This window comes from Siniperca chuatsi, linkage group LG22 (assembly GCF_020085105.1).
Source record: "Siniperca chuatsi isolate FFG_IHB_CAS linkage group LG22, ASM2008510v1, whole genome shotgun sequence".
In the NCBI taxonomy this organism is placed as follows: domain Eukaryota; kingdom Metazoa; phylum Chordata; class Actinopteri; order Centrarchiformes; family Sinipercidae; genus Siniperca; species Siniperca chuatsi.
This window is the reverse complement of record NC_058063.1, coordinates 18,073,824-18,089,538: the sequence shown is the minus strand read 5'-3', so window position 1 is coordinate 18,089,538 and position 15,715 is coordinate 18,073,824. Positions and strand designations below refer to the sequence as shown.

At 40.0% G+C, this 15,715-nt stretch overlaps 2 protein-coding genes across 6 annotated transcripts in view; both read left to right on the top strand.

Moving 5' to 3' along the window:
* Positions 1-8,856, top strand: part of htr2cl1 (5-hydroxytryptamine (serotonin) receptor 2C, G protein-coupled-like 1) — a 150,179-nt gene extending 141,323 nt beyond the window's left edge. For all 5 annotated transcript variants that reach the window (XM_044184719.1, XM_044184718.1, XM_044184717.1 and 2 more), the window contains one exon: positions 2,886-8,856. In XM_044184719.1, coding sequence (XP_044040654.1) covers positions 2,886-3,458 — 573 coding nt within the window. In that variant the 3' untranslated portion in view covers positions 3,459-8,856. The remainder of the gene's footprint in view (positions 1-2,885) is intronic.
* A 3,964-nt stretch (positions 8,857-12,820) lies between these two features.
* Positions 12,821-15,715, top strand: part of zgc:109889 (uncharacterized protein LOC553542 homolog) — a 48,003-nt gene continuing 45,108 nt past the window's right edge. The window contains 1 exon segment of the mRNA XM_044184643.1: positions 12,821-12,954. The gene's annotated coding sequence lies outside the window, so the exon portion shown is untranslated.

The window sequence follows — 15,715 nt, the reverse complement described above, 5'->3', positions numbered from 1 at the left end:
GAGTGCTTGTTAGGTGATTTAAGGTACACTTGTTTCAGGGCTCCCAGATATGTAATGTAACAGCTGGGAGATAATAATACAGGGGTGGGTATTGAACCTCAATGCTTCTGTGGTGCTGGCCAAAATGTGTCCTTAGCTTCGAGTATCAAATTACCCAATGCTCGCTCAAATTTGTAAGCCTCTTTATTTATTCTTTTATCAAACAGTTTTTTATATTACACACTGTAATTAATTAGACAGATTTCTTGAGGGGCTGCTTGTGTTCACACAAAAGAACATCTTAAAAGCAGCTGAAAATCTTATTTTTGCTAACCTCCAGTGGTTTAACGTCTCGCCTTGCTGCAGTGATATAGAAATGTATTCCAGGGTGTGGTCAGTACATCACTAGTGGGTGTGGTTGCAGGGTGTGGTTGCAGGTACAAGAAAGGACACTTCTGACCACACCCAAACTTTCAACCAGAGACGGCAGTGAAACACTGCTTTTCAACCTGAAAGTTTGGTGACCTTTGTTTAAATGAAAAAAAAGGTTTTGTACAAAAATATATTTAAGTAAGGTATTAAAAAAAGGTTTGGTATTGGTACCAAAACTCAGGTATTATATAGTGTGTGTGTGTGTGTGTGTGTGTATATATATATATAATATCTGTATCAAAAAAATTTAAACAATACTCAGCCCTTCTTGGAGGAGGTGTAAAGATGGGCAAAATACTTACATTGATGCTTTATTAATCCAAGAAACAGACTGGATAGAAACATTACCAATGCTAGTGACTATATAGAGAGGCGAAGTCCCTCCCCTTCAGATGGACCACCATGGGACCTTATTTCAGAAAAACTATGTACGGTAGTCAATGGCGAGAGACAAATATTTTTTTATCCTGTTTTAATTGTGCCATGAATTACACATATGATGTCAATTAAAATTTTGCATGTCAAGAAAGTCGCAGTTTGTCATAAAACTGAAGTATATGACTGTGAAAATACGTAATTAGAAAGACTACACACCCGAAAGTCACGCAAGTGGCATCATGACTTTCTCTCTCCACAAGCTACCCAGAGCCGCTGAAGCTACGATGCCTGTGTGTTTCATACATGGATGTATAAAGTGCTGGATTTAGTTACATGTGCTCTATCTTTTGCTTAATGGCGGATAAAAGGACCAGAAGCCGCTGGATAAAACACATCAGGTAAGCTAACGTTAGAAGGGACTGTCATGTTGGCATTGGTGACGTATATTGTGCGATCAAGAGATGTAGTTCACTGAGCGGTTTCACACTAAACTAAATGATACTACGACAAACTGCAACTTTCTTGACTTGCAAAATTATCTTCTAAATTGACATATATGTATATATCATATGTGTAATTCATGGCACAATTAAAACAGGATCAAAAAATTATTTGTCTCTCGCCATTGACAACCGTACATAGTTTTTACGAAATAAGGTCCCATTGGGGACACCAGAAGGGGAGGAACTTCGAACGCCTCTCTATACAACAGCAGTGGCTAAATCCAAGTTAAAGCAGCACTAATCGTTTTACCAAACATCACAAACATGGCCTTATAAAGTTGATATGGCTAGCTGAAATGTCAACAAACAGTTGCCTATTTACGCATCCAGCAGACACGGGGGCCACGTTAGCATTAGAGTCGTGTTTCTGGTGACCTGATGAATTTGGGTCTTTAGCCGCTCCAATATGTTCACCAGCTAATTGCTGACTTTTTCTGTCTGCTGTTTGGTGCTGAGCAGGTAGTGTACAGTGGGTTTGTCTGAGCTTTTTCACTGTAGACAAACAAAAATGAGATGGGAGCCATAAAACCAAAACAATGAGCTAAAAGTCGCTAAAACGCTCTGTTGCAATAATTCTCTGAGGGTTTGTCAGAATGAGCGATCCCTTTCACAGTACACATAGTCATTTGAGCCACTGTTTACATAAAAATATTAATTAATGCAGCTTTAAAAATACATTTCTAGCTTGCAATGTACAAATGCCTGGTGTAGTGAATCAAACCAATCAAAATCCTCAAAAAGTATTCACATAAAATTGTTCAAACCTAGATATTCTGTTCCGATATGTTTCATATTGCTCCTCTATGTCCTAAAGTTCATATTGAAGGCTTGCACCAATATTTAATGCTTTGTGTGTGTAGCATCATTATCACTAAATGTATTTCTTCTCTATTTCGTCTTTGAAGACCAAGTAAGACGTGTTCTTCTGAGTAACTCACAGATGTTTCCACACAGAGTTTTAAACATCTCCTCTGAAATGGTTAGAAGAGCTCATGTTATCAAATCCAGCCAGACACTCTGAGCAACGTCAAAAAGCTTGACGCTTTGCAGAAGTCACAGAGTGCTCAGACGGTGCTCAGCGGTGGTGTCATTGAATTCAAATTCATGTTGGATGAAGACCAAAGTATTCTTATACCTATATCAAAATTTTAAATCCCAGTAGAAGTAAAGGATAGGAAGGATATTAAAAAACATCAATCTATATATGATGCATGTGTTTCAATTAGAGAGCATTCAAAAAGCTTAGCCATTTGAAAAAAGGCATTTTGATTTTTACTAAATGGAAAAATGTTCATGTTTATACTCGTTATTTTAACCTCCTAGCTTTAAAACTGCTATTTTCCACTGAATTGTTGTAGGATTTCAAACCTCCTGCACTATTTTGTTATCTTTTCTTTCCTTTCTTTTTATGCTTATTTTCTTTGACTTCTGTCTCTCATTTATTTTCTTTGCTTCTTTTCTCCTTTTTCTACTTTTTTCCATAATTAACTATCCAAAAATAACTTCTTCCTTCCTCCTTTCGTGTTCATTTCTTCTCCTCTTCTGTTCCTTTTGCCTCTTTTTACTTTTGTTCTCTCCTCTTTCTATCTTCAGGTATTGGGAATCGTCTTCTTCCTCTTCCTCATCATGTGGTGTCCCTTCTTCATCACCAACGTCACCTTCGTCCTGTGCCGGGGCTCCTGCAACGAGTCGCTGCTTCATGACCTCCTCAACGTCTTCGTCTGGGTGGGCTACATCTCCTCCGGAGTCAACCCTCTGGTCTACACCCTCTTTAATAAGACCTACAGGAGAGCGTTCTCCAGCTACATCCGGTGCCAGTACAAAGTGGGGGCCAATGCAGCTGGACAGAGTTGCAAAACCCTCCTGGTCCCCCCACCGTGCCCGTCGCACGCCGTGACCCCTCTTCTGATGGGAAGTCATGGGAAAGCAGGCATGGACCGCAATAGTAACTGTCGCAACGGAGGTAGGGGGGATAACGGGAGGCTGACGGTGGACCCCGAGGACATTACAGATGATGAGACACAAATCGGAATAGTGTCGCAGAGTCTCTCCGAATGCCACAACATTGGCATGCTTTCGGAAACGGAGCCGGAAACTGAGGTGGAGCAGGAGCTGTCACTCGTCAGCTACAGCCCCACCTCCAGAGAACACACAAGCAGCGTGTGACTGCGTGCTTAAATTGTTTTATGTCTTCTTTTTAACCTGCAGACGCTGGGCCGAGCAGCGTTTCGACGAGCTGGTGCTGGGAGCCTACAGCATTTTGACTGGCTGTAAGTGGGTGCTGTTATTGTGAAAGGTTTGAGGAGCCTTATCCCCACACTGAAGTGCACTACTTATAATAATATGTTATATGAGAAATCAGATTATGAGAGAAGTTAACCTCTAAGATGAAAAATAATGATTTTCCACTAAAGTTTTGGAATGAAAGCCAATATTTCAGACGTGTTTGTTTTCTATTTGGTATCAAAATATTGGTTTTCATACCATGAATGGAGAATAAAAGCATTTGTTAAGCTGTGCTCCGCTGTCAAAAATGTGGTGTACTTCAGGGGACTAAGGTACCAGCTGAGATCCAGACAGGGACAAAGTGCACACGATAAGAGACACTCAGTGAAGAGCTTACTCTCATTGTTAACCTGGTATGAAGTCAAGCGACCCTTGATGGAGTCCCACTGATGCAGGTTACAGAGTCAAGCACCGGCCGCTAAGGTCAACAGGTTCAAACTACGACTTCTAGCCTTCACAGTCAAAATGCAGTCCGAGCTCTGGTTCATGTGGATTCTCTCCACACCAAGCAAACTAAACCAAATCTATTTTTGTGCCGGTCAAGCTTGACAACAGTCATAGAATATATCTGAATGAACCTTTCCAGCATGTATAATCAAACTATTCAGCTGACAGAAATGGGATTTTTCTCTAAAGGAAACTTTCTCAAGGCTGCAGTCAAAAGTTTGTCTGAGAGGACCAAGATGAAGGAATGTACAACGACCGCTGGTCTCTGGTGGACTCACGGTGCCATCTGGTGGTCGAATGACACAGAGAGGCTGCTTCCCTTGGATTGAACAAGGGGCTAAAAGAGCTAAAAACATGGCGCAGGTCCAACACAACTGTCAGGCTCTTGCTTCTGTTGACCAATACACCCACTTTGGAAATAATTAAAGTCCCAACTTATAAAGGTTTTTACTGATACCAATCAACAACAAAGCAAAGGGAGCAATCTAAAAGTAAAATGGAGAAAAATAATATACCAAGTTTTTAATATAAGGGTGCACAAACGTTCCTAAGATGTCATTCTTAAAGGGAACAAAATATATAGATTTTGTGACATCAGCAACAGCTTGCTATCATTAGTTTAATCAATTAGCCATCATCGTTACTGATACAGCCTCATGCAACAATATAAAACTCACTTTCCAGGATCTTCCTCAGCTGTGATCAAATCACACTTACCTTTTATTTTCCCAAAACAGTGGAATTGGAAATTTTGTGGATCAACAGTTACATTAATAAAATTTTAAAAAATTAAAGTTTAAATCATGGAAGCTACACTGTCTTTCAATTAACATTTGATCAACCAGCTGTTACCAGCTCTTACTTTTGGTGTGATTTCACCACATGCAGTAAATCCATTTCAGTGGTGAAGGAGGACAGAAAACTAATAAAGGATTTTAGTGTTTAAGTCAAATTAAGACACAGATTGTACATGTTTGTAAGGTTTAAAGCTCATTGCTTGGGTAGCTGATTGAATATTTCCCACATCTAATGAATGGCTGCAAATTCAGTATATGCATCTTTGAGATTGTTGTCCTACTTAATATACATATAATATATTATCAAAGGACATATCAGAATATTCACATCATCTGCAGGCATAAATCTGGGCTGTTTGAGATTCAGAGCATCATCTCCGAAGGACACATTCTCGATTGAACAAGAAGTTCTCTGCCACTTTTTAAGAAATTAAGGATTTTTAGGTCAGCCATTAGATCAGTCCTTTTCTCTCCAAAAAAACCCCTCAGCAGCAGGCCAAACTTTGTACAGTGAAAACCAAAGAGGGCAGAAATAACATTTATGCTTAAATTCAGGCTATGTGCTTGGGTTTAAATAAGCTCCATGTTACATGTATGCTCTGATGATGGTTTTTAGGATGAAAAGCTTGCCTATATCTCCAGGAATTGCCGTTTTGACCCCTAACCCGATGGTCCCAAACTCTAAATCAGACTCTTTGATCTCTGACAGCTTTACAATCTGTTCAGCGTGAGTCACCATAACCCAGAGTGTGACTCAAAGACCAAATATCTTTAGATTTCATGTGTCGCATAAAATGGACAGAACGTCGATATGCTAAGACACAGACCCCTGACTCTATCAAGCTCTGTCACGCTGATTTTTTTGCCCTCCTTCCTCCCACATTTTATCGACATCTGACAGGCGGCGTAATTCCTCCACACTGCATCTCCATCAGCTGAAATATCTGCACTATACTGCCTTAAAAAAGGATTAAATGTTGTGTGGATTTTAAAGGTCATGGTGGTAGGAGATGTAACCCAAAACTCGTATGCATTTAGTGATTTGCTTTGTAGGTTTAGTATAGCAGAGCTAAATGGTTGTGTTGTAAAGGAAAAACGCTGAGAAAAGTGACATTTTAAGAGATCACTTAAAGGGGCACTCAACCAATTTTACACATCAGGTTCAGTTTACTCATGTAATGTAAAAGTAACCCTGATGATGTCATAGTGATGTCACCAGGGTTATCTCGGATTGGGCTTGATTTTTAACAGAAAGCTTTCTTTAAAACTGGAGGTCTGAAAAATGTGGGCATTTAGGAGGCAGGAGGGGGGGTCTAATGAAAGATGGTATTATGTTGCATGATGGGAATTGTAGTGTTTTTTGGAGATTGATCCATACTAGAGACAGGATAGTCAGGATATCTCAGCCTCTGCTGCTTCGATTTTGATCTTTGTTTAATTTGTCTCTGTTTAGTCCCCCAACTTCATGGATATGTGCAGTACTGGAGTACTGATTTAAATGCAAAAAAAAATACTGAGTTAATTACTGAGTTTTCCTTCCAGCCTAGCTATTATTTTAACAAAGTATATGTCACTTTCTCCAGTGGTCAATATCTCATTTTGGTAATAATCCCCTCAGCCATAGAACAGCCAAAATTACAAACACCTGAATGTACAACCCTTTTTTTTACCCATAATCCCCATCAAGGTCAAAGAGCAAAGGTCAAAGCCTCCAGTGGACCAATCGAATCCAGAGCCTGAGGTCTGCAGCCACCTCTGCATACAATTAGAATGAAACACAAGAACTGGGAGTCACTTCATTCTAATTCTATGCATCTCTGTATAATTTATCCACTATTTGTATGCTACAGACTTACACAGTGGTCATTTGCACCACTCTACATGAGCTAATGTTGGCAAGCCAGCACCAAGGTTTAGCCTACAAATATCGTGCATGTTTGAAGTGATGTTCAAAAGGTCCTCTCTGCCTCACCCAGTTTTTTTTTTTTGTTCTCTCTTTAATACCCGGAAGTAATGAAATAGCACAGGAAGGAAAGAAAGAACAAAGAGCAATCAACAAAATGCACATCGCAAACAGAGTGCAATTCCTGCAGGCATTTCATCTTTATCAAACTACAAAATAACAACAATACCAACATAAACAAGAGGAAAAACAGAGGGACACATGGAGAAGAGAGGACTCTCTGAACTTAGTTGAGTGGATCATGTTTGATCCATCCATGTGTGAGCAAGCAAAGGCCAGCCAACTCAGTATGTCGCAGTGTAATAACTATATGTTTCCCGTGTACCTGTGTGTGTACCAGGCCTGGCTCAAATTGCTATCTGAGATTGATTCAGTAACTTTTCTGGGTTTTTATCGAATGTGTCTCGCACAATGGATTGAATCTGGTTGTCCCTGCAGATGCCAATCCTGTCCCGCTCGCGGTCCAGACAGATGAAATTAATCACTCAGAGAAAGTCTCTGGAAGGATTTCAACTCATAATTCGATCCAGGTCTAGTGTGTATAGAAATAGTTGGAACCGTTTATTGACAGAGTTTCATTTTAATACATTTGAAGAGGGCCGATTTGGCTTTTTCCCCCCCTTCAGGACTATTTTTTGTTGCCAGGCAACAATGCTTTGTCCAAGATCTACTACAGAAAATGATGTAGTATATTTGAAAATGGTCTAACTCTATGAGTGGGATGTTTCATGGTCAAACAATTGGAGCATATGCTTAAAGGAAAAATCCAGAAATGCTTCAGCACAGAAAGTGGCATTTTGGGAAATGCATGTATTGGTTTTCTTGCTGAGAGTTAGATGGGAAGAACAATACCACTCTCATGTCTGTCTGTTCCTAATATGAAGCTGGAGCCAGGAGACGGTTAGCCTAGCTTAGCATAAACACTGGAAGCAGGGGGAACAGCTAACCTGGCTCTGTCCAAAGTTAAACTAAAACTCACTAACGTTATATCACATTGATTTTGCCTGCACAAATTTGTGGTTTTATGGGGAGTTTTGTGCTGGAACTATTTTTTTGCCAGGAGCAGTGACTTCCAACATATAACCCTCCATAAAACCATAACTTGTCATTTTTACACTTTGGTTTTTCTACAAATGAAACGAATGAGATTTAACGTGTTAATTATTGAGCTTTAAAGGTGCTGGTAGGCAGATTTCTTTACCTGTGGACAGAGCCAGGCTAGTTGTTTCCCCCTGTTCCTTGTCTTTATGCTAAGCTAAGCTAACCTACTGCTCATGACTGCACAGACATGAGAGCGGTATTGATCTTCTCATCAAACTCTCAGCAAGAAAGCGAATAAGCCTATTTCGCACTATTCCATTAAATTTTTTTTTTACCTTTCCTTCAGTGGGAAAGGTAGTAAAACTGAAGTAGCAGAAAATTGCAACACTTAACCACAAAATAAGTCATGTACTGCACTAATCATTCATAGCAGTGCCAAAGAATTTAAGAACCCAAGGATGGATGCAGTGCTTCCTCTCTGTTAAAAACATGAATCATAAGTGATGAGTTCAAATCAACAGAACTCACAAGATCTTAGTTTTCAAATCTAAATGTAAAAATACCTCAAGTCAGCATGACTTCCATAAGGCATTTTCATACCGACTGGGGGAACCTATAGACACTATTGTTCGAACTGTCTTTTAACCCTGCAGCTGTCTCACCTATCTTCCCAAACATGTAACTCTGTCACTAAACGGCTCTGAGAATAGCCAGAGCTGCAGGTTGTTCAAGAGTTTGGCAAACCCAACTTCTCCAGTGCGCCTTCTCTACATCAAACATTGACACAGATAAGTTGTCTGGTTTGTCTCGCTCTTGAATGATCCTGTGCTCGTGGGTTAGCTATCTTTTTGTGTTGAACCTTCTTCTGTTATGCAGTGGCTGTTTTTTATACCATTTTAATTGTGAATGTTTGTCTACGACACATCTTCTTAAGTTTATACAATGATTCTGCCATCATCCACACAATGTATATTTTCTTTTTTTTTCTGTGATGCTGCTATTTATTTATTAAAATAGTATTCTAATGTGTGGACAATTGTCTTATTTGTACATTAAACACATGAATAATGTTTTTTGCTTCAAACCTTGTCTTGCTGAAGTCTCCAGTGGACCAGACTCTCCTGTGAATCCTCTTCTGAACTTACTAACACAAACAAGTTATGGAACAGTGTAAAGGAATGCCTCAAAAACCAAAATAGTGTTTTGAACATAGAGGTGGCTGAGGTGAAGTGAAACGCTGACTGCATTTAAATTGCATTCAGCTCCCCCTGACTGAACATTTCTTTCAACCCACCGTAGTGCCAAACCACAGAGCAGCAGTACAAGAATCCTCCTGGTAAAAGTTACTGAATTGCTTAGCATTGCTCCCCTCTGATGATTAACAGCTACACACCTAGCTGTGTAATCTGAAAATAACAGTATACTATAGGTCCCTGCGCTGGCTACCCAGTCCACTCTACTATTATGTTCTTTTATACTGGAGCTTTTAACTGCTTCACAATGCCACAAAAAGAGCTGAACCTGGAGCTAATTAAACCTTTATGATATGAGTGCTACATCCCCACTGGCAAAGTGAGGTGTGTATTTTTGTTATCATATGAACTGCTCAGATGTTTATATATACATTGTGTAAGAGTTTCAGATGACTTGATTGGTTAAAGGGGCACTAAGCATGATAGCTAATTACACAAAATGACCATAAAATAGGTCAGGTTGCAAATGACCAGTGATTACCTCAGCAGGTAACAAAGCCTTCAAGCCCAAAAGGTCATGATTAAATGTACCGCTGTTAGATTTTTGTACCTGTTACCTCTTCTGTTAACATTTCTGCTATATCTCTGCTGTGATTTGTGTAGCTTGTACTCTACACATAACCTATACTTGCACTTCGCACTGAAGCACTTTGAGTAGTCAGAAAGACTAGAAAAGCGCTATATTAAGTACAGTCCATTCACCATTTACTTCCACTGTGTAGTGAAAACTTGACAGTATTCATCAACAGGCCATACATACCTGTGCCACAGCTTTTCTGTTTCACTGCTGTTCCGATGGGTTGCGGATACAGGTCAGTAAATGTAATAAATGACTTATTGCAGAGCTCCTGTGCTGTGCAGCCTCACACGGCTCAACAACCAGGTGTGATTACCACATAGAGCCACAAGATGGCACCACAGTAACCCAAAGCATACAATCACAAGCAACAGTAAACTACTACAAGGCGTCCCAGGAAGTCCCACAGAGTACAAAAGATAACAAGAAGCACAATGTGACAGTTTCTTGCATTACTTGTCTCTTATATTAAGCTTTTTAAAACATTCTGGTTTCTGAAATGTATGTCATAATGGAATATCTAGAAGCTGCACTGTGTGTGAAACAAAGGACATGCTATCAGTTATCCAATATCTGTCCTGGAAATATCCTTGTTATGTATCTGTAGACAAGTAGCTTAATATTAGTAGTACTTTCAATCAGTGCCGCTGCTAGCCATTTTGGTGCCCTAAGCATAATTCTTTTATTATTCGCCCGCGCGAACAACCGGAACGGACCATCCGGCGCGGGGGGGGGGGACACTAGACTACAGCAATTATTAAATATCTTTCTTGTTCCCCCTTTTTTGTTACATATACATAGCTAAAATGTGCCTAATATTTCTATAGGCTAATGAAATAATACCGGCATTTAAAAAAAAATTTCATTAGGCTATTTTTGGTGCCCCCTCAGCACTTGGTGCCCTACGCACAGTGCGTGATGCGCGTGGTGGGAGCGGCGGCGCTGCTTTCAATCCATTGCATAGGTCAGCCTTCTTGGTAGTCTCAATCCCCACCACGGAGAGTGACATGCACGCCGTTTGTTCGCTGCGTCGTTTCAGTCAGCACCGTGGACAGCGACACATGCTGAGGAGCCAGCAACCTGCAGGCGGAGATCCCCGTCTCACTCACAAAGCAACAGCGCCGCTGAGAGGCGGAGCTGCAAAATGGCAGGACTCTGTGAGGTTCTGCACAGCACCGTACACTGGTCTTATTGAAGAAAAAAGTGCAGTTATAGCTTTCCCCGAGATGTTAATAGACCTATAAGTTGTTGATGGGTAGTAGGGTTATCTGACTGGTCAGGGTTGGGTAAATAGGTATAAAAGGTGTGCCTTAAAACAGGCCTAGATCCAAGTCAATGACTACTACATAGTGTATACTGTACAATGACTATACTTTGTTCTGATTAGAGATGCCAAAAAAGTATGATTCATTAAAATAGATTTCCATTACATTTCTATACATTTTTGAATGTCTTAAAATACACTTTCAAATGCACTCTTAAGATCCCATACTATTGAAATTAAATGTGTCCAAAAATATACCCTTTATAGAGGGAAAATCATTTTTATTCTACTGTCTATCTCTATTCAGCATATTGGAATGACGCCAGTGAAATTAGCTTGTTTGGCTTGAATGGGGGAAAAAATGGCTGGTGATTATTAGTTTTCCGCTTTCAGTTCATTAATTAAAGCGAAATCCACAAGTGTTTAATTGTTAAGTACTGTATCATATTCCCACAGGCCTGCAGCGGCTCTGCCTCCTCAGCGCGGAGCTCTGCCCGCTCACCCATGCTGCTCGATGGAGTGGGTGGTGGTCTCGGCTATCACCGGCAAAAGTCGCAGCGCTTCGGGCACGCATGCGCCGTCACACCAATTTGCTGCATCTCCCTGGTTCGTTTGAGCTGCGTCAAGCTAGCAGGAGGTACCACTAGAAATACCAGCAGTTAAGGCATTTAGCGTTCAACATAAAGTCACTTTAAACAATTATTGCACTATTTTACAGTTGTACTTAAGTATTAATGTACACAATGACAGTAATGTGATCATTTGATATGTTTCATTGTAGCAGTAGCATTATGTTTAACTAGCGTTAGCGCTACATGGGTGGTCTAGTTAGAAATAAATCTGTTCACCCTTACTTCCTCCACAGAAACTAAAATTTACAAGCGACAAGTGAGGATTTAAATTAGGTATATGGTAAAAAAAAGAAGAAACTGGTCAACTTGTGACCTTAGACACTGTACTCTAGTAAAACTAACTTTGTGCGTTGAACTTTCTGCATTAGTTTCATGCACCTAGTTATAACCTTACCTGATAAACTGGCAACTGAGTGTATATTTCCAATAAAACCAAAATATAATATTAACATTTATGCTTAACCAAGCTGCACAGCTTAACATTAATGCAAGTATGTAAATAGTAGAACTTTGATCAACAGATCTTTGAAAAAACGAGGGACGCTTAGTTTTACTTCCTGTTGAAAAGGGACAAGATTTGCCACTTGCAAAAAATATGGTCATGTATGATAGGCTACATATAAAATAAATGTGTAAATGCCAATAAACGTGTCATTAGTAAAAAGCTTTTGTTATATCTTCACAGAAAGTGGTTACAAGTGGTTAGCGATGGCAGGAGAGACAACTAGAAAAACACTACACTGTGCAAGGCCTTTGTAAGTGATATTTATATTGTATATTTAATTTATTAATAGAAAATGATTTTTATTTTATGTTTTTATTTAACAGAGGCAATATAAAAATGCAGCAGATGCAATGTAACTATATAGGGCATCTAGCTGAAGATAATTTGCAGGTTAGGCTTTTAAATTCAGATTAAAATGACCACACAAACTAATTTATAAAACAGACAATCTGTGTGCATGAATAGCAATAATGTAATTTGAAAACATCTTGTTTAAAGGATAGGTTCCTGTCTTGTATTTCCCCTCTGTTTAGTAACGTTAATGAAGACTTTTATTATGAAGTTTAAATCGGAAGTGGTCTTTCTATGCAATGGGAAGCAGCTTGACGCTCGTCAGGTCGACGGACGCTGCCTTGGAAACGACATAAATCCAGTCCACGCAGCTGGGTTGCCAGCAGGGACCCATATTTCCTCACTTCAAAGGCTTCCGCTCCTCTTTCCCTCCTCCTCCTCCTCCTCCTCCTCCTCCTCATCCACCTCTCTCCATCCCTTCATCCATCGAGCTGCGAACATAGACGATCTGAAATGAAATGCAGAGCAGGAGAGAAAGAACGGAGAAACCAATTTAAATAAGTGAGAGAAGAAGAAGAAGAAGGCGACGGGAGCGGCCGCAGCCAGGTAAGTCTGACCAGATTTTAAATCGGCTTTGCATGTGACAGCAATGGTGTGGACACATGCCTCCTATGGGAGCACGTACAGGGAGGGAGGGCGCGTTTGTTATTGTTATTGCATCGTACACACACACGCAGAAAACACAATGCACCCGCACTTACAGAGAAGCAGCGGGCTGAGCTGCATGCTTATTAATTAGAGCCCGTGTAGTTGAAGGCTTGATGCCGAATCTTCCTCCCGTTTTCACTCCATCTTTTTTTTTTTTTTTTTTTCCTGCACTCGTGAGCGTCGTTTCCAACGCAAAACTGGTCAGGTGTCTCTCCGTTCCGCCTGCAACAAAATGTCACCAGTTGGTCGAATGTGCCCTAAGATTTGGAAGAGAACAAGCTCGTGGCTGCATGTCGACTGGAAAGAGAGCAATGGGGCTTATGCAGGAGGTGTGCAGAGGATTAGTCCGTGTCAGAGACCCATTCTGCCTGGCATTGCACTTCTAAAATACCATGTTTTTCACATGGAATTCCGTTTAGAGATATGTCTTAAACTACAGAATGAATGGCCTTAAATGTGTTTGTACCTGCACATCTATTTTAACCCTATTCTATGTTAGAAGTTCCTGTAGGTCTATTTTGGACACTCAGAATGCATTGATAAATATCTAACAGTAGGCCTTCTGGATTATGTATTTGCACATCCCCCTTGTCAACATCTACCACAATACCAAACTGAACAGTGAGCATGTTAAGCGTTTGATTATCGGGACTCATTTTGCTGCTGCTGCTCTCGATGTTGCTCCTGTTGCTGTTGCTTACCTCTGCTAGTTGATTACCTGTCCTCAGCTTGTAAAAGGCCTGCTGTACTCTGAATGCAGGTAACCTCAGCCACCTGGTAGGATTTATGCAGATTATCATGCCTACATGAATTTTTAAAGGGACAAATGATAATGGTGCAAACACTTAAAATATAGGGGAACAAAATAAAGCGCACAGAAGTAATCCAATCCTGGAAATAAGAAATCATGTTTTAATTATAATCATCATCATCATTACAGGAATGAAAGTTTACAGCAGAGCCCATTTGTCAGATTCGATCATTCAGACTACAGCTGAAACAATTAATCAGTTAGTCGATCAAAAGAAAAAAAATATTTGGCAACCGTTTTGATAATCGATATAATTGTTTAAGCTATTTATCAAGCAAAAATGCCAAACATTCCCTGATTTGATTTTCTCAAATGTCAGCCTTTGCTGTTATCTCTGTTTAATAGCAATGTAAATTAAATACCTTTGGGGCACAGCTACTTGCAGAGCAGGTTAGTGTCAGAAGTCATTCAACAGGGTGACGGTTCAAACCCATTTCATGGCAAGTAGCTAACCTGCAGAATCGTCCTTGAGCAAGACATTGAATCTTTCGCCCTCCAGTAGTCCTACTCTGTTGCTGATCCTGACCTCTGATCACCCAGTTTTATCTTTTTATTTTAGCTCTTAAACCAATGATCTGCTGTCAAGGCCAGTTAGGGAGAACGTTTACACGGCAGTCAGTGTAGAGGAGGCTTGTAACAATTCTTGCTAGATAGCCAAAAAATGAGTTCACATCCTATGTTTTATTTTTCTAACGTTACCACTGTACAAGCCACATAGTGAATCTGACACAACACTAATATTATAACTGGATAAATTAGATATTAAAAGCGATGGCCCTGCCGAATTTAAACTGTTCACAAAGTGGACTGACATCAACATGTACCCACTCTGTCATTAACAAATATACTGAGTCCAATTCTGTGAACAGCAACTGAGTCCTTTCAAGTCTAGACTCCAGCCTGGGCAAACGGGTTAGATAATAGGTTTCCTGTGTGTGTGTGTGTGTGTGAAGCTGCTGTACAGTGCAGAGTTGTATTCATAAGAGACAGTGCTCAGACAAGCTTGCACTGATTCCTTACATAAGCGAATCATCGAAGAAGGAGGGCAAAGAAGACTGAGCGCTAAATAAGCATAGGGACACAGCACAACACACATAGATTCATAACTATACACAACCACATTCACACACATAGTAACTTCAAGGAGTGAAGCAAAGACTAAGGAGGGGCGATGCTGGTTGACAAAGGCATGTTCTCTGCTGAGGGCACAAAGGGCATTTTTCTTTTTCTTTTTTCAAGTACTTTAGATGCACACTTACCATTTTTTCCCAAAGTAATTTCTAGTTTGCTTTACATTTACAGATTTTTTCTTTCCCCTGCCCTGTCCACACAGTAGGGATCACTAGTGAGAATGGATTTTTAAAGGGTAAATACACTCAATTAAGGACTTTGTTTTGAGGAAATTAATTCCAAAATGAGATCCAAAGAAGCTTATTTGGCAAAATACTTGCAGGCATAAATCCCACTGTTGACACTGGTCCTGCAACTAACACTTTTCCCAATTAATGAAATAAATCTACATTTTGGGAAATAGGTTTATTCACTTTCTTGCCAAAGTTAGATGAGAAGATAGATGCCACTCTCATGTGAGTATGGTAAATATGAAGCTACAGCTAGCAGGCGATTAGCTTAGCAAAACAACAAGTAACAAAACCATTTTTATTTCCGTTTGTATGCAGATTAAACAAACAAGAGTCTTCCAGTCTTTATGCTAGGCTAAGCTAATCGCCTGCTGGCCTTAGCTTCATATTTAGCGTACAGACATGAGAGTGGCATCGGTATCTTTGAATCTAATTCTAACTTTACAAGAAAGCAAATTTAACTTTTTTCCTTAAATATATTCAGCTA